The 27,307-nt window shown below is 47.2% G+C and overlaps 1 protein-coding gene across 2 annotated transcripts; it reads right to left on the bottom strand.

Annotated features, from left to right (window-relative positions):
* Positions 1–432: 432 nt before the first annotated feature.
* Positions 433–15,061, bottom strand: LOC119432593 (uncharacterized). 2 transcript variants are annotated; one of them, XM_037699755.2, is made up of 5 exons: positions 14,859–15,061; positions 6,407–6,552; positions 6,201–6,283; positions 5,068–5,157; positions 433–651 (listed from the first exon to the last, which is right to left on the bottom strand). In XM_037699755.2, the coding sequence occupies exons 1-5, from the start codon at positions 14,964–14,966 to the stop codon at positions 437–439; spliced, it is 642 nt and encodes a 213-aa protein (XP_037555683.1). In that variant the 5' UTR covers positions 14,967–15,061; the 3' UTR covers positions 433–436. The 2 variants fall into 2 exon arrangements, with proteins under 2 accessions (XP_037555683.1, XP_049514790.1); XM_049658833.1 differs by lacking the exon at positions 6,201–6,283.
* Between the last annotated feature and the right edge of the window lie 12,246 nt (positions 15,062–27,307).

Here is a 27,307-nt window from a genome sequence, read left to right on the forward strand (position 1 = left end):
GTTGTACTACCCTCGGCGTCATACCATCGGCTTCATTCCAGCATCTGCATCACGTTGCCGTCCCGCCGTTATGTTCACCAGATCGGTTCCCAATCAAAATGCATCCAACAGAGTCACGTGGTCTGTACATTCAAATGCTCATAAATCAGGAACAGAATTTTTACGAAATACCAATCAAAGCTTCGGCTAAATGAAATCGTACAACGCGAGGGATTCGCAGATTGCCTTTTCATTGGAAATCTGGTTGACTTTTTTTTGTACTGATTCATCGTTTACAAAAACTCCGTATGACGTCATGGCTTCAGCTTACAGCGGGAAGTGAGCGGTGCATTTTTTGCCAGATAAAGCATCTGAGCTATTTAAGCACGCAGACAGATTTGTTGCATATTATTATATTGAGATACTATGCTGAATAATAAACCTTTAAAAATATGTTTTATTTGCAAGGTTTCTTTTTTCCCAGGAAATTCAACAGACCGGGTGGGAAGAACATACGCGTGCCTTGTTTGCCGATATTGCTCACGAGGACAGATTGGCAACTGTGGTAATAAACATCAAAACTACATCGGTTGCAATGTTGTCTGTAAATGGCTTGACAGTCCGATGGAGGTTCTCTGTCAACTGTCGACCTTGTTTGCAGCAGGAGGCATTCTGTGGAGATTGGAAGGACAGACACGACAAAATCAAACATGGACCTATGCTATGAAAAACTGTACTACTGATTAAGGGTGCCTATCCAAGATTGAGTTGTCAATTTTCAGGTCGTGCTCATAGTCAAATACAAGACTACTGGAAGATGCTACATTCACAGGCTGTGGTTGGCTGCCTTGCGCAGTGGGAGATCGCTCTAAATGTCGGCGTGAAGTGCTGTGGCAGATAACTTTGACATCGTACTAAAATGGTGATCAACAACCCCTTTACAATGCCAAAGCGTTTAGCACCAGAGACGCCATGGGGTGGAAAATTTGAGATTGTTGCACATTGTGAGTACATGCATGACGGGGACATTGATGGCTGCGGCCACACTTATTGCCGCTTTCATTATGTTTGCACAAAAAGAGGTGACACATGAGAAAAGCTAACATTGCTACAGGTGCATCTTTACTACACATGAAGTGGTTGTATTGGTCGTTCCTGTTGCAAGGGTAAATAATATACTGAACCAAGGTACATCTGCCGTCTGCACACTTGAAGATGCTTCCGCTCGTGTAATAATAATTTGCCTATGACAAGTACGATGCGCTTCTACATGGGGTACTATGGCGGAGGAACGCGCGTGCCCAGCTCGTGTTTACATGCAACTTTAGCCGGTGCGAATGCATCTAAGGCTACTGACTAGGTATCGAAATCATCCACCGGCAAACGTCACAAGCATACGAACTGAAGCCGCCTGCTCGAAAGCTGCCTTGTGGCCGCAAGGTTTACTGCCGTCGGACTTCGCACCACATGACATACCGGAAGTTCCACTCTGGACGATGGAAAATCCGATGGTGAGACTCTTAATTCCCGAAAAACGAAAAAGTCGAAAATGCCGCTTGCTGGGCCGAAGCATTTCGCGTTAGCCTACATTGCTTACATGTATGGATATGAGGAACATGTTTTTTTCAGATGATCCTGTAACACAGACCTCTTCCGCGGCAGCTTACACGGTACCTGGAATGGGGATCACGCAATGGTTCTAGATTGGACACAGAATATCGTTTACATCAGCTGAGTTGGCCTGCGTTCGTGAAGCAATCTGCTGCGTACTGTAACAAAGCCTCGATAAATGTTCTGTAATACCGGCGCTGCAACTCATAAGAGATTATGGAATCACAGAAGCACATACCAATCAACACCAATTGATTGGAATGACCGAAAGTGCCACGTGCGACGACTGCGGCAGCGAAGAGAACATAGAACATGTATTGTGTCACTGCGTTCGATTTCAGTCGGAAAGACAAACTTTATCGAACGCATTGCGACGACTTGACGATCGACCGTTGTCTGTGCAGGTGCTCCTTGAACACCGTCCCCATCGCTCGTCAGCCCACAAAGCTGTGAAGGCACTGTTGTCTTACTTGAGGACGACTGGCCTATGTGAACGCCTTTGAATTGCTCAGGCCCTCCGCGTGCGTGCGCGAACTCACCGTGTCCTTCCTCCCCCCCCCCCCCTCCTCTCTCTATCTCATCTTTCTATCCCCTCTTTCCCGTCCCCCAGAGTAGGGTAGCCAACCAGACGCATTTCTGGTTAACATCCCTGCCTTCTCTTTCTCTCCTCCTCCTCCTCCTCCACAGAAGCACATATATTCTTCTGGCTTACGACGTCGCTCTGCTTGCTGAGGCGTCTCAATCCTGGCGTACCATGACGCTGCAGTGAATTCCTAGTCATTGTGGAATAGCTGGAAATGATCAGGCTGACGCGGAGGCAAAGATGCTGCCGTGAATTCCTAGCCATTGTGGAATAGCTGGAAATGATCAGGCTGACGCGGAGGCAAAGATGCTGCCGTGAATTCCTAGCCATTGTGGAATAGCTGGAAATGATCAGGCTGACGCGGAGGCAAAGATGCCACCGTGAATTCCTAGCCTTTGTGGAATAGCTGGAAATGATCAGGCTTACGCGGAGGCAAAGATGGCAAACATTGACGGGAAGATTATAAAACTTCATTTTCCTCGGTATGACATCAACGCCTTGCTCCATAACTCCATCACAATCTCTATGGCGTGACAATAGAACAACCCCGATCATCGTCAAGAGCGCCTCCGTAGACGCTAGTTTGCGATTTCGGCTTCCACTTCGGCTGCGGTGAGGTCAGGAAACACTCATCCATCGATTACGACTTGGTGTGGCGCACACTCACCGATACCTTCACAATATTTGGCCAGAACGAAACCCTGGCTGTAGTATCTGTCACATTTTTGAGATAATAGACCACATACTTTGTGTGTGTACTCATGATGCGGCCGAGCGAAGGACACTTAAGTGTAGTCTTGACTGTTTGTACTCCCGCCCCTTTTCAGAAGAAAAGATTTTAGGCGCGTGGAGAAGAGTTGACCAAGCCTAACGCACTATAAAATCACTCTTAAGCTTTCTCTGTAAGACTTGTTTCGACGGTTGTCTCCAGGACTTGTGAAAATAGGACTTGTGAAATTAGGGCTTGTGAAAATAGGACTTGTGAATATAGGACTTGTGAATATAGGACTTGTGAAAATAGGACTTGTGAAAATAGGACTTGTGAAAATAGGACTTGTGAAAATAGGACTTGTGAAAATAGGACTTGTGAAAATAGGACTTGTGAAAATAGGACTTGTGAAAATAGGACTTGTGAAAATAGGACTTGTGAAAATAGGACTTGCGAAAATAGAACTTGCGAAAATAGGACTTGCGAAAATAGGACTTGCGAAAATAGGACTTGCGAAAATAGGACTTGCGAAAATAGGACTTGTGAAAGCAGGTCTTTTGAGAAGTGAAGACAGTGCGAAATGTTTTGGCGTGGTAACGTTTTGTGTGCACAGGATTACTTCTGCAAGCGCAATTCCGCGTATTGGACAACGTTTATATAGTAGCTCATTGTACCACATTATAATCACCTGCCTCTTCCTGTATGTTCCACTTCCCTTTATCCCAGCGAGGAGTATATGGCTACAGACGTGCTCTCCAGGCCGACGTCTCCTCTTTTCTCTTCTATAGAATCTACTCCTCTCCTCTTTGACACGACCAAGTTCGCCTTGCAAGGCACAAGTATCCTTGTTAAAACTTGGCTCCAGCTCCTGTTCAGCCACTGTTGAACTCTTTGTCTCCATCTTCCTGTGAATATCTGCATTACATGGGCTCTCAAAATGGCCTATGTTAGCCTGACGTCACTATGGCTGTCTATGCAAAAGTTGTCGCCCACGCATAGCTTTGGAAATCGCAATGACGAAGCGCATTTATGTTAACCTGCCTATAAACTGACTGTAAACTAGCTTTTACGTACACCCTACGGCCTATTATAGTTTAGAAAAGGGGTGCAGGCAAGCTATGTAACAAGTTGCTTAGGTGTCCTGTGGAACATATATGCCGTACTTACTCGTTTGCATTGTGTGGGCTTGTCTATCATAATTCATGTGACATACTTCCCTGGAGCAGCGCATATTGCATGAAGCTCAATAGTGCTTCTGAGCATAACACGTAGCTTAGCTTCACATCAAGCTCGTTATTTTTCGGCACTATATTTGCAATGCTGGCTTTTTAAGCTGATTATGGTCACCCTCAGGGCTGTCATGAGGCTTTTGGTTTTTGTGCCACCTCTCAGCGCTGAAATATTGGCCTGTAACTGTTGCTTGCATTGGCGCCACGAGGCATCCCTTTTTATCTCTGCAGCCATTTTTTCAAATGGCACAGATAACAAAGAAAGAAGCACCTTGTTGTCTTAAGACACCCTAAGCAGTCGCGTGTTACTCGTATAGTAGTGTTTTTATTGGGCAGTGTACATGAACATTTAGATACGCGTGTGCAATGCGTTGCTTCTACTAGATTGTTTAGTTATTTTGCTTATGCGCACTTATTTTTTGTACACATAGTATGTTTCGTTGCTGCATCTGTTACAACCCCTCAACCCCTCAACAGTGTATTGGATGGCCGGATTTTGTACGTATAGTCAACCTTTTCATCTGTGTGTATTTAATAAACTACAAACCTAAGCAGACGTATTCATTCGAGTGAACCCAAGGAAACGCCGAGTAAATCACTGTGGACTATCGAAAGGCTGTGACAGTGTAGTCACTGACTGTTTGTGTAGTCACCTCCGACTATGCACCAGTGGTTATAAAAGGTAGAATTTTAGCCTTGCGCGCCTGTCCCGTGGTAAGAGGGTGTCATGCAGGTTCAAGGACAGCTTTTTGTTTGGTGTCAAAATCAGGTCTCTTAATGTTTCCATCATATACGCAGACTTTACGAACGAAGGCCACACTCAGCATTGTCTTTATTTTCAAGCTGCCTAGAAGATTTGGTGATTTATTGACTTGGCCTTGCACTAAGACTGCTTAAGGCACCTTTCGAATTGCTTACATTAGGGGCTAATGATAACAACAAATACTCGTACTTACGTCGTTCCCGAGTAGGTGAATCTTTTATTAGGATGAAGCAGGTCTTGCTCGGGTTGATATACATGATCTTGAAACGTATACGAGGACCGTCTAGTTTCATCACAAGAGCAACGTACGTAACAGAGAGTTAACGGTGTGACAAATACTTTGCTCTTAGATAAGCACTCGTTACTCTGACACTTAAAGGGCAGACATGCCACACAGTATGGAAAAGCCGCCGAAAGCATTGGGAATATTAACGAAATATTAAAGTGTCTATTTATCGGAAAAGTATGCTCTATGCAATGCCGGAGCTAGACAAATGACTTGCATAATTAATACAGATTAGAGCACAGTGGTTACGGGGGTTCTGCGGAAAGACGCAAAGTTCTTAACTATGGACCCAAGGAATACGCTTTAGGAAATGACGCCAGAAATGAACATTATGACGTGCATAGGCGAATGTTTGCTGGCTACGGAAATACATTTCCACAGGCATATAGCACATAAAAGGGTTCAGAAAAGATGACACGAACAAGCGCAATTATGAATCTATAGCAAGGAAAATTTAGCCGGATTACACATCTAGGATGTACATGTGACATACAGGAGGGGCTTACGTAAAAGGCTTCATGAACCATTGCTATCACAAAATATCATTTGCAATCGCAATAACACTTTCGCTGAACGCAAAACATTTTTCATACTCATTGAGTCACACATAAGTTTAGATCCTTGGTTTGGGCCACTAAATATATTCTCCTCTAAAATACCTGAAAAATCGGAGGAGAGTTAAGCCTTTCTGAAAGTTTCGACAATTGAGTAATTGCGTTTTGGCGCTATTTAATAACACCAGTGCAGTCTCAAAATATCGGCCGACTTTGGCAAAGTGCTATGAGGAGACTGAGCTGTGTTGCCTGCGAATTTTCTGCGATGCCTCCCCCCCCTAAGCGGTATTAAAATATCTTGTTCACGTGAAATAGCACACCTCAGTTGGCACACAGTCTCCGTGTTTCGCCTAGGACAAGTACGAAGACAATAAGGGGTTGGATAGATTACTGGAGTATTGGCGTTGGTAGCTTTCGTGACTTGTGGCGAGTAACATTTGCCGTGCCTACGTTTCTAAGTGGGAGTCACATTAAGTGAATACTTACCTCTTAAAACCTTGAAATTTACTACGTTGGGTACAGTATGAGGAGGGGTTCCTACAGTAGTGAGTCGTGTAGTAAACGTGTTGCTGCGGATCAAAAGAGTTTAGTTAATAAGCATCGCAACGCTCCTACAAGCATTTACAACCAAGGTGTAATCATTTACAACGCTCATACAACCATGGTGACAGAACTTCGTGCTTGGTACTCACAGTACTCTATGAGGAAATAAGTAGGATACGTTGTACAAGAACGCGATGCCCAGTGCCTGATGTTTAGACATTGAAAAGCATGGGGCGATAGTGTCGAAGGAGCTGGTTCGGCGCTTTGCATAAAGTGTTTCAGCAATTCCAGTCATCTGAGGAGAGAAAGAACGAAAGCGTCCAGTATTTTAGTTTTATTGCAATAGCAATCACGCATACACTCTGGCTTACTCTTTATAGCTACATGCACTTGTTAACATTTTCAGTTCGTATATCAGTCCCTTCCTTGCGATTTATATCCTGCTGTTTACTGTTTTTTTGCGATAGCAATTATATGGACACTTCAACCGGATGTCTGCCGTCGGCGTCGCCGTCGCCGTGAGGTTCCATATAAAGTCCAATGGCTTAAAATCGTCGCCGCGCGTCGTATGCGCGAGCGAAAGCGCGGGGGGGGTATAGGAGGGAGGGAGGCGGGGCGACGCTCTACTGCGGCACCAAAGGCGTATCTTGCAACCGGGCACAAGGGGAACTGGCCACTCAATCTCCCACGCGAAAGAAAGAAAGCGGGAAGGTAGCGCGGGAGGGAGGGGGGGGGGAGTGCAGCTTCCACTCTGCCAACAACCGCGCTGGTACTTTGCCCGACTGTGGCGGTCGCCCGCACCGGCGGTCGCCCGCACCGTCTCTTATCTCCACACGGCTCTGACCTTTGTATGCGCTTTGCATTCGCCGCTCAGTTTCCGTTGAAGCGATAGACCGCACGAACTTTCGCCCGCTGCGGCGGCTGCGCTTTCTGCCAGCGTTTTGACAGTCGTTGTCTGCGGTGCTTCAGTGTGATCTATTCATGTTTGCTTGTGCGCGCTGACACCTCGCTTGTTAATTCAGTTAGTAAGCGAATGTGTCCAAGTTTGTGCAGCCGATAAAACTACTATCCCTACTCCGAATTGCTCTCTACTAATTTGCTATCGCAATTGATGGTGCGCCTTTCAGGCAAAACTGCGAATTTTTTTATTGCGATAGCAATTATATGGACACTCAAAAGCAGATTTCTGCCGTCGGCGTCGCCGTCGCCGTCGCCGTGAGGTTCCGTATGACGTCATTTGGAGATGAAATCGTCGCCGCGCGCCGAACGCTGTATGTGCGAGTGAAAGGGCGCGAGGGGCGCGTCTTTCACGGGGAGTGAACGCACGGCGGAGAACAAACGCGCGTTCTGCGCCGTGCTCGCTTAAGGGCTGCAGAAGTAGGCGTCTCTTTTCTCCTTTACAATCACCATATATGTAGAGCAAACGCGCCTTCTTCGGACGCGCGAGAGGCCGTGGGGGAGGGGGAGGGAAGGGAGGCGACGTTTAGCTGCGGCACCAAGTGCCTATTTATATCAGAGGCTCCAGCAACAGTCACCCACGCCGCACGCATTTTGAGCTAACGCGGGCAAAACGCCGATGGCGTCGACAACAGTTCTGCGTGTTGTTGCTACCAAAGCCGCTCACCTTACTTCGTATGACATTGCTGTGTTGCTATCGCATTCATTGCTTCGCCCTTAGGGCGAAACTGTGACATTTTATTTTTTTCATCAGCCTCAATCAAGTTGACATTATATATAAAATTCGCGTTTCCTTGTTCATTTTTTTCATATAGCGCATTCTATAACGTGATTTTATGCGTATATTTTGTTTCAGGTACATATGCATTCCTGAAACTTGAAACATGTATATTGTATATTAGTTTTCACATTATGTGGCGGTTTCCCGAAATTTTTCACTTTTTAGCCGTTTGGTCACGGCATTGAGAAATTAGGTCATGATTGAACAAATGTGTGATGACAGTAGCAGTTCAAAAGGAAGCCACACACATGGTCAATACATAATTTCGGCAGCACGAACTAAAAGGTCTTCGCGGTGAAGTCTCTGTGCGTCTTTTTTTTCACTAGAATGAACTGAACTATCTGCCCGGCGTCGTCAGCGAGCTGCGGCGTGTGCTGCTTACTGCACAGCGGTCAGCTGAGCTCGACATGGCCTGGATGGAGCCGCACGCGTAGCTCTAGGATTTGCTTCTTCAGCAGCGGCTAGTACCATGTAAGCAGGCGCCATAAAATGCACTGAAGAGTAACATAGGTATCCAGACTACGTGGCGCACATGTCACACCTCTTGACAGGTGGCACGATACGGTGCTGTTGTTAATGGTGATGGTGATTTATTGGAATCCCCTTTGCAACGGGGTGGTGGCAAATTATTACCTCGCCTGCTTGAGTTATTCAGGTACAACTACACGCAACGGCTACATGCTTTGCAACGGCTACAGGCAACTGCGAGATGCAAATGCTACATGTCGGGATATCTGGGCGAATACAACGCAACTGCAAAGCAAAGTTTGCACGTATCGACACATTGCGGGGCGTAGGTCACATCGTGTGACAAGTGGCACGATACGATGCTAATAGTGATGATGATGATGACATTGACTTATGCGCATCCCCTTTGACATGCTGAGGTTACAGTCACCTGTCCTGCTTGATTTCATCAGGTATGCTACACATGTTCTTCATTCTAGTATTTTTCTATACATCTTCCTAATCTTCTTTTTGTTCCACAAGACTTCTCTATCTACCGTGTACCGGTACCTTTGGAGCTGGTACATGGTGTACCACCTGGTGTAATAATATGCAACTGCATTGCAAAGTGCACACGTATCGACGTTACGCGGCGCGCATGTTTCGTCGCGTGTTAGGTGGCACGGTACGATGCTAATGATGATGATGATTATTATTTATTGGCCTACCCTTTAAAGGCGGTGACAAAAATTCACTTAGCCTGTTTGCTTTGTTGAGGTATACTGTGCATGTTTTTCATTCTAGTATTTTTGTATACATCTCCTTAAGCATCGTTTTATTGCTTCAACCTTCTCTGTATTGTAGCACTACCTATTCAAATGCTCCATGACGTTGCCAACTGGTTTAATAATATGGAACTGCAATGTAAAATGTGCTTGCATCGATGGTACGGGGTGCAAATCTCACATCTCGTGTCCCCTCGCGCGCTAAAACGTATGTATAAGGCATGCTTCCGCTGCTACCTAGCAAAGCCCTGGTAGTGGTAGAGTAGCTGAATCCCGCGCAGCAAGTCCGGTTTCAATCCCGGCGATAGCTTCGACGGACACCGGCGCTGGCGGTGAACATCATCGTCACCCGAAGCGGCTATTAGAATGAGCCCTTAAGCGCTTATACGCTGTGAAACATCTTCCAAGTAGATAAGGCAAGCCTGTCAATCCTACCCAGCCGATACTGCCCCTGACGGGCTGGAACGTTGCAGGTGCGGAGAAGAGCTCGAACGGCGTGATTGATGTGGTCTCCCTTCGATCCTTCTCGTCAGCTTGAATTTGCTAGTGCAGTTTTGTGAATCCTCTACGAAAATTACTTCACTTTGTATAGCCAGTGCAACGCGTCGTCTGTTCAGTAAAGAGGGTATAGGTCCTTTTCCGCGATTTCGTTGAGGCGATGATGATACGCATTAATGCAGAGTACCATTTTCTTTCTGTACTAACACTACAGGAGACGCCCACGGACTCTTGGATGGTTAGATAATATTGTTGCACAGCATTTCATTTGATTAATTGTTCCTTCGTCGAAACTCTTGCTCTGGCGGGGTGGCCGAGCACATTCTTAGATTAGGCGATGCTTAACGACTTGTGTTTGTCGAATCCTTAAAGTCGGCGAAAAGCATTCTTTGTATTGCCGGTGGAGACAATTGGCCGGTGCTTGCTTTTTTGTATAGGAAAACTCAGCAGGGGCGTAGCCAGAAATTTTTTTCGGGGGGGGGGGGGGGGGGCAAGCGTCTGCTTTCCTCTACGTGACGGGATTGATAATAAATATCGGTAGTTTAAGCACACTCTATGTATGTATATCAAAGCCATGGGACCCCCCCCCCCCCCCCCCCCTCGCGTGTGTGTGTGTGCTAGAGCACTGCACGGGCTCGGGCTTGCCCGAAAGCCCGGGCCGGGCCGGGTAGAACTGTTTTTTCACGGGCTCGGGCTGGGCTCGGGCACGGCGTGTGCTTTTCGACCCGGGCCCGGGCCGGGCTCGGGCTTTCTGGTGGTGTGCATGTAACGTGCAGTGAGTTATTCTCGGGCGACTGAACTCTGAAAAACATTATTTTTCGATCTCGGGCCGGGTTCGGGCCGGCTTCGAGTCGGGCTCGGGCCGGGCTCGGGCCTAAGGTAAAGGGGTGGCGGGCCGGGCCGGGCGGGTAACGTAGATTATTTCCGGGCCCGGGCCGGGCCCGGGTCTCACCATAACAGTTTTGATGGGGCTCGGGCGGGCCACCCAACGTAATAACGGACCCGGGCCGGGCCCGGGCTGAAAAAATCGGCCCGTGCAGTGCTCTAGTGTATGCTTGTGAAGAAATTAAGTAAAAAGTAATGTAAGCTCAGTAAAATACAGTAAATACGACAGGTACAGTGGGCGTTTGGAGCAACCGTCTCTCATCGCGCCACTCAATGGACCAGTCTTCGAAAACGCATCATTGAGACGACCCGCCCGATCGGAGAAGACATCATTAATTGTTAATCTCCGTTAAGCGTAGATGGCGTCGTCCTCGTCGGGGCGAAGTGCGTTTCACAAGTCAAGGACGGCTATACAAGTGAAAATGCACGTGTGACCATGCAGGCTATATACCTACTCCCATAGCAATAGCTTGTTCGCTGCGTCTTTGCGCTAGAAAACTGAAATACGCGCAAAAACGAGTAATGCTTTTTTATTTATTTTTATTTTTTTTTACGAAGCTTTCGTCGCCTTGCATTTCCTGCGGCAAGTGCATGGGCCGCTGTGTCTTCCGCTGTGTGCGAGCGTGCAGCCGTCATTTGCCTTTACGTCAACAGATTCAGAATTGTACAGAATATTTCACCGCACTGCATAGTTATGGCATGCATGTGTACGCACTTTAAGTAGTGCGTGCGAGTCATTTCTGCTTCACTTAGACCGGTGCAAACAGGAAGCGGCCTTGTACCTCACAGAATCTCGACTGATTGGTGCACTAGTGATGCAGGAATGAACTCTGGTCTTGTTCAGTGCATAGTGCACATAATCAATTTCTCAAGACGCGTGAACTCCGACGAGAACTGTCAGCGCCTGCAACAAGAGTTTACTTACGCTGTACTGCGCACATGTAATCCATGCTTGTCGGCTGTCTGTTTCGTGCATTCTGTTGCGAGTCGGTGGAATTTCACTGCTGGCATCAACCCTTTGGTGTGTACATTGCTGGTTTGGGATTCAGCAACACAACAGTAACTACCAGCCTTCCATAGGGGCGCAATCGCAAACGAGAGACGTTTTGCGCTGCAGTCTATGGCTACGTTCACACTTGGGAAGCGGCAAGCGGGTGGAGAGGCCAAAGCGGCCGGAAAGGCCAAAGCGGCCGGAAAATATTTTCCGCGCATGTCCAAGTTCACATTTCTTTTGCTACCACCGCAGCCGCCGCTGCCGCTTTCGTCCACATCCATCTAGTCTGCGTACGTTTGTCGGCGTGGTGTCGCTCATTATCGCATTATTTCGAGCGGTATGTTCATTCACTGACCCACCCGTCATCAAAAGTGATCATCTTGCGCAATTTCGCGTGTCATCTGCGACCTTCGGTAAATCCTCCTTGGCATTCTGTAATTCTCCTCACACGGGCGCGGTAGCGCTGTGTCACAGGTTGCTGCCTAGGCGTGATTATATTTCTTTAATAGCTTTTATTTACAAGTTTTAATAACATTACATCATTTCGTATTATTTTCGGCCCCTCCAGGACACGGAAGTGGCAACGGGAACACCAAAGCTAAAACCCGGGCTGGCCCTTTGTGTTGAGGCTCGCCGAAGCCTGCGCGTCCTACGTGAGACCTACGCTCCCAATCTATCGTCGCGACGAGAAAAGCACCCCGCGACTTCTGCAACATACCGTGCACGTGCGAGGAGAATTATGGAGCGCCAACGAGGAATCTGCCTAACTATTGTCTGTCATGGAAGTGGAAGAAGAAATGGCTTTTATACTTCTACCTACTTGTTTTCTAGAAATGGACAATGAATAAACGGAAGACAAGAAAACCTCGGAAACGGCGGTGGTGGGTTCGCCTGGCTTTGCAAAAGCGCGAGAAGTTGGGTCACGCGACTCCGTTGGCTTCGTTGCCGCGCCTCCGGTCGCGCGACGTTGAATACTATCGCGAGTATTGCTGACAGTACGTTTTAGTACTTCTCTTGTCGTAGAGCAAGGGGTGGTTCTTGATCGCGTCGATCAGCATTGCAGCCTACACTTTTGGTGCCATGTTCAATGTTACGACCGGAAGTTTACATGCTAGTGTAGCTTCCGGTCGAGCAGAACGACTTTCCGCCACGTTTCCGCTTCGCCATGGCGAAAAAATCGGTTTTTCTGCCTCTTTTGCCACCTAGGCGGGCGGATTTTTGCAAGATTTTGCCGCTTCCGCCAGCTTCGAGACCAAGTTCCTACGCGAACGCGGCCTAACCGGCACCTGAAGGGAAGCGGCGGAAATGTATACCGGAAATTTCGACCACCTGGGGACTTTAACGTGCACCTAAATCTAAGTAAACGGGCCTCGAGCATTTTCGCCTTCATCTAAAATGCGGCTGCCGCATTTGTTGTTTCAGAATGCGGCCGCCATATTCGCACCCAAAACCTCACAGAGTGTCAAGGCCTTGACAAACACCGTGACAGTTTTTTTCCATATGCAGACATGATTCGCTGTAAATTACCAACCCAAACGGAAGCGCCCAGGAATGAAAGTGTGAATGTAGCACCGGTTTCTTGAAATACGTCAGCGCGAAGCGACGAGAGCAAAGGGTGGGTTAGTGGGGGGGGGGGTGCAAAAAATTTCGGGGGGGGGGGTTGAACCCCCCCCCCCCCCCCCCCCTTGGCTACGCCACTGAAACTCAGGATAATATCGGAGGCTGGTTGAGTAACACGGACCATTGTTGTAGAGAGGGTAGAATCCGACAGGACCGACGTATCGCTGACTGCTGCTTCTTCTTTCATGGAAGCAATTTTCATGCCATCTTGAAGTGTTTAAATGCCTGACTGAAGTTCGTCACCATTACGTGCGCTTTTGTTCCGTGCTATCGCATGATTGTCCTTGCGACGCCAATTCCATAGTTGGTAGGTCTCAACGTTGCCTTATATGTCTTCCGTATTTCCTGCGCCGGCGGAAATTATCGTACTGGCGCGAGGTGGGATAGTGCAGGGTTCTGCAAGAAGACTCAACGCACAGTGAGTCAGAGTGCTGTTCTGAGGTATTGCTTGCTCGGAGGTGTCGGGAAGCGCGGCGGCCGCCACGACCGAAGGTTCGTACAGTCTATCGCTTCAACGGAAACTGAGCGGGGAAAGCACAGCGCATAAAAAGGTCAGAACCGTGGGGAGATCGCTTTCAAGATACGGTCCGCGCGACAACCCTACAGCCCGTACCGGCGAAAAGTACAAGAACGCATTTGTTGGCAGAGTAGAAGCCCCCTCCCTCCCGCGCTGCCTTCCCGCTTTGCTCCTTTCGCGTGGAAGATTGCGTTGCCAGTTCCCCTTGCGCCCGGTTGCAAGATACGGATTTGGTGCCACAGCACAGCGTCGCCCCTCCCTCCCTCCTATATTCCCACGGCCTTTCGCGCGACGGAAGTCGCGTTCACTCTCCGCCGTGTGTTCGCTCTCAGTGAAAGCGCGTGTCCCCCGCGCGCTTTCACGGAGAGCGAACACAGGGCGGAGAGCGAACGCGACCCCCGCGCGCTTTCACTCGCACATATAGCGCGCGGTGACGATCTGATCGCCCTTGGACTTTATACAAAACCTCACGGCAATGGCGACGCTGACGGCAGAAATCCGCTTGGAGTGCCCATATAATTGCTATCGCAATAAAAGAAACTTTGATAATATACTCGCATTCATTTTCGTCTCAGAACAATGATATTCGCATACGTTGAATAGTCATCGTGAATGAGTTCTGTGCTAATTTTACTTACAGTATAAGCTGCCGGCCACACCTTAGAGGCCAAGGCAGCTGGTATCCGTCAGGGAAGAAAGAAAACAGGGATTCAGTACAATCGCTAACACAATAGCCACCTCTGTACAAAACCATCCACTGTAAACATTCTTCCCCGTGATATTATCATCAAGTATTCGTAACACAATCAGCTACTCTCAAAGCGCTAGTCGCAAGAAATCTAGGAAGCGTAACTTTGTGTTTGACTCCGGTGCGAGGAACTATAAGCTATGTTTCATATAAAACAAGGATGGTGTGAGTACGACTTTTAGTTAATCTAATCTAGGGTGATGTCGTGACATAATTCCCTCACATTTGGCATAATACAGACAGTTGAGAAATTCTGCCAACAAAAATAGTTTGTGAATTTTAGTGCAGAAGGTCATTAAAAATGAAAATAAAAGAATGCTGGAAGCAAACGAATGTAACGGCACTGTAAAACGAGCAAACAGCACTTACATCACTAGCAATCTGTCGATTGAAGTAGTGTGGGTCATCTTCAATTGGAATAGCTGATACACTGCCAGCAAGAGCAAGAATGTAAAGACAGATCGTGACGGTGACCATATTTGAGCTTTTACCCCTTTAAACGGGGCAGTTGAAGGTTCCTTTCGAAGGAGGTATCTGGTCTTCGTGCAGAGCAACCTACTGCCGGCCTTACATAAAATATCTGGCGGAAGCTTAGCAACGCAGCGTTTAATATTTTTTTTGTGCTCCACAACGTGCAGTGTAATTCTTTGTGTGCACACCTATTCTTGTTGTGCAAGCAAGTGCGCCTGTAAAACCGCGTGGGATAAAACTGCATGTCGAAATTGCTTCCCTCGCAGGCTAAAACAGATCTCTTTGTCCGGCGTGCAAGACTGGCTCTTGGCTACGTGAATGCATGACGCAGATACACGTACAAGCTGTCACCAAGGTTATGTTTTATTTTCATTGTACTTTGCAGTATTTAGTGCGGGAGCTCGTGATGTAGCTCTCAAGACGTTTTTTTTTTGCGCGAATAGGAGAAAACTTGTGGGTAACAGTCATCTGAATAGTAAAAGTTAACACCACGTTATATGAATTGAAATGGAACTTGATACTAAATAGCCTGTTCAGAAAATAACGTTCGGCAGGTGTGGCACTTTTGTCACACAAGAAGGCGAATACCTGCTGCAAATTTGGTAATATATAGATTTCTACAATCGGGGTTAGACTTCTTGCAAGATATGACGAGCCGCAACGGGAAGGGCACATGTGGCGCCAAAGCGACTTCCTGAGCGCCAGATATGAACACTTAGCGTAGGACATGAAGTGCAGCACGTGCGCACTAGGCCACACCTCTAGTCAGCGAGATGGCTGCGACGTGACGTGATTAATCACGCACGCACTAAGCACAGCTTCAGTAAGCCAGGACCGTGCAGAAGTGGCTTAATGGAAGCGTGCTCGTCGTCTCGCGCCTCGGAGGCCCGGGTTCGATTCCCACCCATACTTCCAGAAAGGTACCAACTTTTCTTTTGAAAGCCACTAATTTAGTTTGTTTACAAGAACCTCCCTGAGGAAATGTGACGTCAATCCGATCATTTTAGTGACAACGGCTACTTTTTTCATGGGAAAGTTTCACCGAGGTCACCTCCAAGGTCACCTCCAAGGTCACCGCCAAAGTCACCGCCAAAGTCACCGCCAAAGTCACCGCCAAAGTCACCGCCAAAGTCACCGCCAAAGTCACCGCCAAAGTCACCGCCAAAGTCACCGCCAAAGTCAGTCACCGCCAAGGTCACCGCCAAGGTCACCGCCAAGGTCACCGCCAAAGGCACCGCCAACATAGACACCTAGGACGGTCGCCTTAATAACCGCGTTTACAGTTTTTTTTTCAAAGCGTATTGAAAGCGTTTGGTCCAAGCTAGCATGAGCGTGACATTTCCTGTTGAAGAACTTGCATAAGCACAAGTAACAGTTTATCCGCAATTGCAAAGAGCTAAAACAGCTAAAAAAACTTCACCTTTTTGATGATTGACTGTATGGGACGAAATTGATCCCATTGACAAAAGGAAGCCATGCTTTCGTGCCAAGGAGCCAAGCGTAGCGATCTTTAGTAGTTGCACTGCCGGAACTCAGCTTAACGGTTAGCACCAGGGAACAGACCGCAAAGCTTCATGTTCTGTTGTGAATCTTACAATGGTACACAGGTAAATTAATATTCTAGCACACTGCCATAGTAAACAGCTTGGCCGAATTGCAACCGGGAGAACGCACATACAATTACATATGTGCTTTTCTATCCAACCGCACGGTCGAACTCTCGGTGGGTAATCCACTCTCCGAACCGATCAATCTTGGAGATCGCGGCACTCCTCAGGGAGCCATTCTATCACCTTTCCTATTTAACCCCGCAATGAAGTTTCTGCCATCCAAACTCGACACGATACGCTGCCTGCGACACACTCTCTACGCCAACGAAATTACGCTCTGGACGACCACGGGATCCGAAGGACAAGTCGAAGAGACCCCGCAGAAGGCAGCCCGACACCGTTGTCCAGCACGTGACTGACGCGGGTTTAGAGTGCTGGCAGAGCAAATCCGAGATACTAATACTCCGACTCTCATACCGGCGCAGAATAAGGACCCCACTACCCAACATTAACGTGTATGTCAACGACACGGCAATACACCATATGGATCACATGAGAGTCCTGGGCCTTTTTGTACGAAAGAATCACCACAACATCAATATTGGTCGTCTCACCGTAGCGGTGAATGAGATGGTCCATCTAATCACCTGAGTGAGGGGCACGCAAGCAAGGTATGAAGGAGAAGGAGCTACTCAAAATCATCCACGCCGCTGTCACGTCAAGGCTCACCTATGCCTTCCCTACCTGCATCTAATCCAAACCAAAAGAGCACAACTAGACCACCTCATTCGCAAAGTGTACAAGGCGGCGCTGGGGCTCATCCGTACCGCCCCTACCGAGCACCTCTTAAGCCTGGGGTTACACAATAGCGTGGAAGAGCTACTAGAAGCGCACCGCACGGCTTACATCCACGGACTGCAAGGAAGCAAGATGGGCTATTGGATCTTGGACCGCATGGGGTACAGAGTATCCCCAACGCACAACCATCCTGCCACCATTACCCCCGACATCAGAAAGAGATTCATCATCAAGACGCTGCCAGAGAACATGCTGGCAGGTCATTACGATGGCAAACGAAACACAAGAGCTCAAGCCCTGCACGGAACCAACGGGTCGAACTCCGAAGCAGCATACGTCGAAGCTGCTCAATATTCTTTGCCAAGTAACATGTACGCAATCAGCGTAATTACCCGTCCCAAGTTCAACAACAATGACAACATTTGCGCCAATAAAAACCACATATTAATAACAATGACAACAACCAATCTGTGCCTCGAGCAACACCAGTAAGGACGGCCGGTTCTGTCCGTGCCCTGATCTTGGCGGAGGCAGAAGAGGCGGCCATTGCCCTTGCTGCAGCGGCCGCATTACTATAATCAGCGACTCAAAGACTGTCATATCCAACTTTGCACGTGGAATCGTGGCTTCAGACAAAGCAACGCTACGAATACTGCCCCCCCCCCCCCCCTACTCTCACATAAAAAACAAGATAGTGAAGAACTCACCTCAATTGAATTGATGTGGGTCCCGGTTCACGCAGGGAATCCGCGGAACGCGGCGGCCCACTAATGTGCTCGAGGATTCGCCAGCCGAGTGGTGGGTCCCGTCTCTGACCCGGGGGGCTGGTAAGCGAGCCACTGAACACATACCACTATATTGCACAGCACTACCGCCTCGCAAGACGGACAAAACCCCTACCTAATCCCAAGCTCGCCAAGGGACAAGTCACCTGGCGCCGACTCCACACGCACTCCTTTCCCAACCCACAAATACACACACTTCTACCCTGACTTGACAGATCCACACTGCTCATTAAGTGGGTCCATCGCCCCTTTAAATCATATTCTATGGGACTGCAGGGACGATCATTCCCCCCCCCCCCCCCCCCCAAGTCTGCTGGGCGCCCCCTCGCCTGCAGCGTGGGAAGCGATACGCATAAACCCGAGTCAGGAGGTTCAACTTCAGGTCATCAAAAGTGCCGAGGAGGTGGCTGTAAGGCATCACCTGGTAGCCACCCCTCACTAAGCTAAATTAACCAAGCTGTTTCCTCCTCCATAGTGTGTTGGATTATGACGAGCGAATAACCCTTGGCCAACTTGAGAAAATATGCGTAAAAGCTAAGAGCTTCCTGAGTGAGGCGTGTTTACTTGGAAGGTGTAAAGCGATGCTTTCTTTTAACAGCGGAGCTGTTTAAGCTGAGCGTTAGTCCGGAACGTGCGAACAGAAAATGTGGGCTGATCCTGGCGGTAGTGCCTAAAGGGTCCAAGCGTAATGGCACATACCCCTAAGAACTAGCGAAGCTGAGCCTAGGTAAGTCTAGCTAAGCATGGTTGGGACTACCTCAGCTTAGTCAGTCATTGATAGCCAATCAATAGCTAGTCGATAATCGATCAATAATAAATAAACTTAGGAAAATGCTACGGATGATGCGGTAGTTCTTTGCCTAGCCCAAATACGTGGTCAAAACCTTGCGATAGCCAATCGATAGCCAATAAATAGCAAATCGATAATTGATCAATATTTACTAAATTTCGGAAAATTATGGGGATGGCTTGGTAGTCCTTACCGTAGCCGAAATAAGTGGCCAATACCTTGCGATAGCCGATAGATAGCCAACTGATAGTCATTCGATAATCAACACATAATCAATAAATTCCTGGAAAGGCTGGGGATGACTTGGTAGTGCTTAGCGTAGCCGATATATGTGGCCAACACCTTGCGATAGCCAATCAAAAGTTAATCGATAATCGAATAATAATCAACAAATTCCGGCAAATGCTGGGGATGACTTGGTAGAGCCCAAGAGCCCGGACTAGCTATGTGCTCATTAGCTCCGCTGTCTCTTTAGAATTGCGCCTCAAGTGCAAGCTACGCTATTATTTTTTTCTCTATTTGCCTTGCTTTATTTGCTTGCAATATAAGCGCAACAAAGCCCAATGTATTATATTGTCAAGGGCGAAACAACAGAGGCAGCCAGGAGTCCGCGTCTTCACTGGAACGAGACAAGGAAAACGTTCTCTTCTTCTCCCCACCCCCACGCGGGTACGTGCCACAGCGGATGGCTCACATGTGATGGCGTGTGCCATTACGCCCTCTCCTAAAGAAGCATCCTCTCGATGCTGTATATGAGGGTGAATAATGATGGTTACAATATAAATGAAGGTTGTAGCGGCATGCGCCTGCGGTTTGGCGACACTCAATACGGCATCGTGCGAGTTGACGGGCCTCCTGGCAGCGTCCCTGTGAAGCATTCCCAAGTTGTCGGGAAGGAGCATGGCATCGAGCATCATGGTGACCTCTCGACCTTAGGCTTAGCGAAAATGAGTGAATCATGTACTTTCTTGAATTGCCGTATTGTACACCAAAGTGACGTAAGGAAGTACGTAGTCCCAGTTCTTGTGGTCAATGGCTACATACATTCATAGCATATCCGCGATCGTCTTGTTCAGGCGTTCATTCAGTCCATTAGTTGGGGGTGATAAGCCGTCGTTTTGCGATGTGAAGTGCCACTTAGCCTCAAGACTTCCTTTAGTATCTCTGCGGTGAAAGCTGTCCCACGATGAGCTTTATGCTAAAAGGCGATGCATTCAAAATGTTGTATATTAAGATACTTGAAGAAAAAAAAAACAGCGCAAAAGAGACGAGGACGAAAAGAAGACAGGTACAACAGACAGGCGATAACAGCGTCTAACAACAGATGCTGTCTGTTGTTAGACGCTGTTATCGACTGTCTGTTGTACCTGTCTTCTTTTCGTCCTCGTCTTTTTTGCGCTGTTTTTTTCTTCGAGTATGTTACACCAACTTGCGCACATCAAGCTCCTTTTGTATATTAAGGCACACGAGCTCTGCATGTCACTCGCATTATTAATTCACGCCCAGTTGAAAGCGGTTTTTATTTCATTATGAACGTCAAGGCGGGTTCTTCTAAAAGCTCGCAGTGTCACAGGTTCAAAAATGCACTGTGGCAGCTTTCGTAAACAGTAACACAGTGCTCAAGTTGATGTGCTGTGTTATTTTATACTCACAATATTTCATTTATAGATTTTTCCCCTTCTATTGCATCTATAATTACCATTTTTCTGTCTGCGATAACATTCTTCATGCACTTGCCGGAACACACCAACTGGTGGCCTAAATTTCGTTGCCAAACATCTGCACAGCACCTGGAGTTCGGATGTCACAATGCGACATCTGGCAGAAGTGTAATGTATTGTTATTAGTTTGGAGGCTTGCTGGTTCATACATCGTTTCATGAAAAGTGCATGAAAAACTAGTAAAATATTGTCTGTTGATTCCTTACAACTGTTCGCCTATTTTCGCATATACTATACTGCAAGATTTGCTGAAGGGGCTTTGTGTTAATGCACTCCCGTTGTACTTGCTGTTGCGCTGCATTGCTGTCCTGCTGCATTGCTATTCCTTGCACTTGGCTCTAATTTTTGCTCCACATAAAAATAACGAGTGCAACTTGTTTTTACCAACGTTCCAGGAAGTAAAATTTGTCGAAGCCACGCACTAGATATTTTACGAGAACGCAATATTAGACATAACCTGCTTTGAAAAAAAAAAGAGCTTCGTAAAAATTCACCACGCGAGAGGTGTATCTTTAGGCACACTAATTAGTGTTTACAATGACATTGAATAAGCACTACGACGTGAAAGCTTGTACTGAATATAAATAACAGCGTTTTAGTGACATGTATCGCTTACACAAAAATTATGGTCAGCCTCCTTTGTAATGCAGGCGTTGTACTTGATATTTATTTATTCATTTCGCTCTCCGTAGGCGAATTCTTCGTGCGCTTTCACACCCATGATCATTGCGATGCCTTTTGAACGCTTCAAATATATCCCACTTGGTTTCTTTCTTTCAACATCGTCGATGCCTTTTCTATAGGAAATGTGGCTTATATGCACTCGTCGTGCAGTGTGTACCAAGGACTTGATGGTGTGCACTCAGCGCGCATGCGCAAATGTGCTCTCTGAAATTTTTGTTCACGCACCATACTGCTTGAACGATAGAATGTCTGTGTCTGCATGAATGCGGAATTCCATACACCGCGTTCTTTGTATATTTGACAATCTTCACGTGCTTTATTTTGATTTATTTATGAACACTGCGGTCTAAGTTAACCATAGCAGAGTGGTACATTTTCATAGGAAATATTCATGGGATAAAAAAAGGAAAAACAACAACAAATAACAAGTCTGTAGTAACAGGAAACGGAACACGTCAAATTAGGTGCTCTTCAAAGGCTACCGAAGATTTTTTTTGGGTTACAGCTTCGTTAGAGAGGTTATTCAAATCGTTTACTGAACGAGAGAAGAAAAATTATTCAAAAGAATTTACTCTTCGATTTAAAATCGAAATTGTTTGCGAATGTGGGTTTCTAGTTGCGTAACCTGCAGATGAAGTCAAGATATGTGATGTGTAAATTTTATAGGAAATTTAGCAATTGATAAAAGAACTTAGGTCTAAAAACACGGTTTCTATTTATAACTGATGAAAAATTACAATTTTTTACAGTTTTTTCGTGGTTTTGCAGCTACCCTCAGCAGATCGTCCTTCCTTGACCTTTTGGCATAGGTATTTCAATTATACAGGCGCTGTAGCTATGTATCTACACCCTGTTGTGCAACAATTTTCTTTGCTATGTGTGAATATTTATGCATGTAACAGAGAGCCACCAAGTTTTTTGTGTTCACCTTAGCTTCTGCTACAGCTGCTTGCATATGTTTCTGATTATTGCTTCTTCAAGCATTTTTCACACAACAGCTTTCACATCGAAAGTCACAGCCTCAATACAGCCGTTTAAAGCTTGTTTATTTATATTCTCTAATCAGCGGAGTGGTATAATCACCACACAAAAATTTCGTTGAAGAGAACTATTGACCGAATGCTAGATGTTTCATTATCATATTAAGCCAGTTTCTTTTGCCCACTTGCATAACGTTAGCTGGTACGCCTTGTATGGTCTTACAAGTATAACAGCGCATACATTAATGATTAATGGTTTGAGCTCAACTAACAACGACGAGAAATTATTTTATTTACTTTACCGAGACATTGAAAATTGGTGTTTTGAGATCGACGGACTGCTAGCTTTGAACTGTTTAAGGCGGTAAATGCAATGACTGCTAGTGGATTTGTGTGCACTAGAAGTTATTCACGTGTATGTGCAGAAGCGCTGTACGCACTCTGCCTCGCGCTTTTTTTAGCGTGCCCCTCTCAGGCGCCAGTTCTGGCGCTGAGTGTCGCCTCGACGTCGTACCTCGTGCACTTCGCACACCAGTAATGATCCAAGCATGGCCCAATTATGACAGAAATGGGCACCAGTACTTAACCAACGCTGGCATATTGGCAAAGTACAACCCAATTGAATGCTGGCCCAGAGTTTAAACCAAGATAGGACGATATTATGCCAATGTAGCTGCGATTGTGTTGCTAGCGTAGAGTAGCACCAGCGCTGAGCCATATCGTTGCCATTATTATTACCAGCTTTCGGCAAATGACCCTTGCATGACGAATATTGTAAATGTGCTGGCTCTAGACATTGCAGCCATTATTACCGCGAACCTTTGCTAGTGTCATTTTTGAAAGCAATTGTCCCCATACTGGCTATATCGATTGTAGCTAGGAAAACGCGATAGGAGTATATTATGTCAAGAATCAAAAGTCCCCCATACATGCAAATAATAGTAAAAGAATACTGAAAATAATTTTATAACTGTTTATTTAGAAATACAAGGGATGTCCGAAAAGTAATGTCAGTGAGTCGATAAACAAAAAAATTATTGATCAGATTGGTACAACACATCAAAATATTTCAATATAGGCTCCTCCTTCGTCGATACATCGCTTCCAGCGAGATTTCCAGACATTGAATTCGTCACCGCAGGCCTCCTCCAGAATGTCCTTTAGAGTCTTGGTGCAAGCTTCTTTGACATTGTCAACTGTCCCGAAATGATGTCCTTTCATAGCAGTTTTCAAGCTTGGAAAGAAAACGCTTAACCTTGCACTCAGCCGCGCAACGCTTGAAACAGCGAAGCTGGGCCATCGTAGCCCAGCATTTTCCGGAAGTGCGTGTGACCTTCTCATCTTATTTAATACTCATGATTATGATAATTTCTTTTTGCGCATCTCGGACTTAACCGTCACTGCGCGTTGCATACCGCAGCTTGCAACACCGACACCACGTTCCAATGCCGACACCGCGTTCCAGCAGACCCACTCCGTGAATGCGTCTCTCTCTCTCTCTCTCTCTCTCTCGCTCTCATAGCGCGCAAAACCTATTCACCTCGCAGAACACGAGCGAGCGAACGCGCCAGCTGTGCACGAGGACGACAACGCTCGAATGCAATCACATGGTTCGCATAAATGCATGCTCGGCAGGCGTGGCTGTATAGCCTAGTGGTTAATTACGACGCTCGCTTTGGGATCGTGGGTACGCGGGCTCGAATCCCGCCTCGGCAAGAAAGTTTATTTTATTTTCTTTCTTGGTAGTTTCTTGCTACGCACGACAAATTATGGCTGGCAAAGAAGTTTGGGGAAGCCACGTCAGGACTGTAGGGCAGCTGGGGAACCATTGACATCCTTCAATTGACCAGGAAGCTGGTCACCAGGAAGGCAATGGTGGCTGGCGCGTTGTCATGGCGAAGTTTCCAATTGCCAGCGATGTCAGCCCGGGCGAAATGAACCCTTAGTTTGAATTTCTTGAGCAGTTCCAAGAAGAATTTGACATTGACGACTGTACCACGTGGTATAAACTCGGGGTGGACCAGCACCCTGATGTCAAAGGACGCAATCAGCATGGTCTTGACCTTGACTTGCTCAATCTGGCCTTCTTGGGGCGCGGAGGCGCTGAGGTGTGCCGCTAGGAACTTTGACATTTATTGCGATAGCAATTATATGGACACTCAAAGAGGATATCTGCCGTCGGTGTCGCCGTCGCAGTGAGGTTCCGTGTGACGTCAACGGTGATGAAGTCGTCGCCGCGCGCTGGGCGCTCTATGTGCCAGTGAAAGGGCGCGAGGTACGCGCGCTTTCACGGGGAGCAAACGCAAGGCGGAGAACAAATGCGCGTTCTGCGCGGCGCTCCCTGAAGGGCTGCAGAATTAAGCGTCTCTTTCCTCCTTTACAATCACCGTATATATAGAGCAAACCTTGCACTCAGCCTTGTACTATAGCGCGGCTGCTATAGAGCAAACGCGACTTCTTCAGTCGCGCGAAAGGCCGTGGGGGGACGGGAAAGAGGGAAAGAGGGAGAGAGGGAGGGAGGGGAGGCGACGTTTAGCTGCGGCACCAAATGCGTATTTATATAAAACGTTGCGAGGCGAGAAGGTGGTAAAGACTCCCGACGCTGCTCGACGAGTTTCCCATTCTGATCTCGTCGAAAACCTCCGAGCCGCCCCCAGAGGCCCTGGCAACATTCACCAACGCCGCGCGCGTTCGGTGCGAACGCGGGCAAAACGGCGACGGCGTCGACACCAGTTCTGCGCGTTGCTGTTGCTGCTGCGTGTCCAAGTTTATACAGCTGATAAAACTACTATGCTTACTTCGTATAGCTCTCTACTAATTTGCTATCGCAATTGGTGCTTCGCCTTTCGGGTGAAACTGCGACAATTTTGTAAGAAAGGGGGGGGGGGGGGGAACGCCCACGTGTTATGCGTGGAAAACTTGGCTGATCAGCGTCTTCATCCGTTCTTTCACAGGGCCAACTACTACGCAAATGGACGCCAGGTTCGCGGCTACCACATGGTTGACGTAGCTCTGCACTGCGCATGCTCCGTGCTGGTGGCCGTCATCGCCCGCTACGTCATGCGGATAACTGCCCTCGATGCGTGCTTCGCGGCGACGCTCTTCGCTGCGCATCCTGTGCACACCAAAGCCGTAAATATTCGTGTTGCTGTGTTTTTTATTAGACTGCAGCCTATTTTCACCAGTGCGAAGCGGTTCCCGGAGCCGCGAGTTATTGGAAGTTGTGGTCTTGCACCACTTGTGATACTGTCCCAAGCAGGCGCTATGAAAAAGCAACTTTGTCTTGCATGAACGAGAAAAACAGTAACACTTGCCCTTGTTTGCAAACTGTTTCAAAGTAGCACTTATATTTTTGTTTATGGATCCTATTCAAGCACCCAAGACTCGTCACCTGTAATGGCATTGTAGAAAATGTCTTTAACACAAGTCCCAAAGTTCCTGGCACGTTTCAACTCGGCGCGATTTTTGTTGGTCCGTTAACATTTCGGGCACAATTTTCGCGGACACTTTTCGCGTCTGCAAAGCATTCGGCAAATTCGCGTGACCGGTACTTTTTAGAATGTTTAATGTGCGTGCCACTAAACGGGCACTCAAACGTTGGTTTGAGTTCAAAAGATCTCTCACACGCGTCGCATTTTCGTCAGTGATGGTCGTTGATGGCCGTCCAGCGCAGGCTTCATCGCTGACCTCTTGACGACATTCTAAGAAAGCCTTGTGCCACCGGTAGCCGTTACGTTCTGACAAACAATTGTCACCAAAGGCCGCCTTTATCATAAGAAAAGTTTCCACAACGGACTTGCCTAGTTATGCTCAAAACTTCACGGCAATCCTTTGTTCCAACAAGCGCTGTATTACGGCTTGCACGGGAAATGAAAACGTGTTTCACGGAAAATCCTGTCCTTACTCTCAAGTTCGTCACAGACGACTGAGCTATCACGCGTGCGTAAGCTAACTTCCCCCAACACCAATCCCAACCGGTCATAGCGCGCTGAGACGTATAGTCGCTTCACAATATAATCACTGACATTACTTTTTGGACAAACCCTGTAAACAAGCACAAACAGGCGTTTTTAGTGGACTTACATGGGTGACGCTGTGCTATGTTAAAACAGTTTATTTGCAAGCAAGTGCCAAAGAGCCATTTATTGTGAATATAGGTGGATGACGGATGGATGACCAAAACAAACTGCACTCACCTTTGTAAGATCCACGTTCCTGTGTTGCCGAGTTCATCCCAAAACGAAGACGGTTGCCGCCAGCGCCAGATCTTTGTTTTATTTGTTGCCTTTGCCTATGATTAGTTCTAACACTCACAAAACTGCTGTGGCAACTTTGCAGCGTATTTTGAGGTGTAGTCTGTGCAGTAGGAACGACATTTTTCACGATAGCATTGCACTGACAAGAACGGACAAAACTGCAAGCAGTCACGCCACCCAGTCGGTATGCTAGCTATGCATAGAAGGAAAGGGTAAAAGGAAAGGGTGAATGAAGAAAACGGCGTAAACGCCACACTCTCCCCCGCAGGACCTTTCCCCACCGTGATCTTCGGGCGGCAGCGACAGAGAGGCAATAGTGACCCAAATTTCACCCAGTAGTGACCCAATAGCGCACATACAAAATCTGCAATGCGGAGACAACTTCGCACACCGTTGTTTCTTATCGAAAGCTCATGTTCCATTGCACGATCCGTAAAGCAGCGGCTAGTTTGCCCGATATACGATTTACCCTCGTGGCTGCGTTGAGCATTGTCTCTTCATTTATGGAGGTGCATTTCGGTGAGGGCGGAGTGCAAAAACGCCCCTGTACCATGCATGGGGTGCACGGGAAAAAAACCACAGGTTATTAGGATAAATCCTAAGTCCCCTGCTACGACGTGCCTCATAATCATACTGTGGTTTAGGCACCCCAAACCACAAATTTTAAATTTGTATTGAATTTTTAAACGTCAGCTAAGCTTAGGAAGTCATAAGAAAATATATTTAAAAAATCTGGACCCAAACAATTTGCTTACTGCAAGCCCCATGTTGTTCCAAGAAAGC

The sequence above is a fragment of the Dermacentor silvarum genome, chromosome 11 (genome assembly GCF_013339745.2).
Source record: "Dermacentor silvarum isolate Dsil-2018 chromosome 11, BIME_Dsil_1.4, whole genome shotgun sequence".
NCBI classification, from domain to species: domain Eukaryota; kingdom Metazoa; phylum Arthropoda; class Arachnida; order Ixodida; family Ixodidae; genus Dermacentor; species Dermacentor silvarum.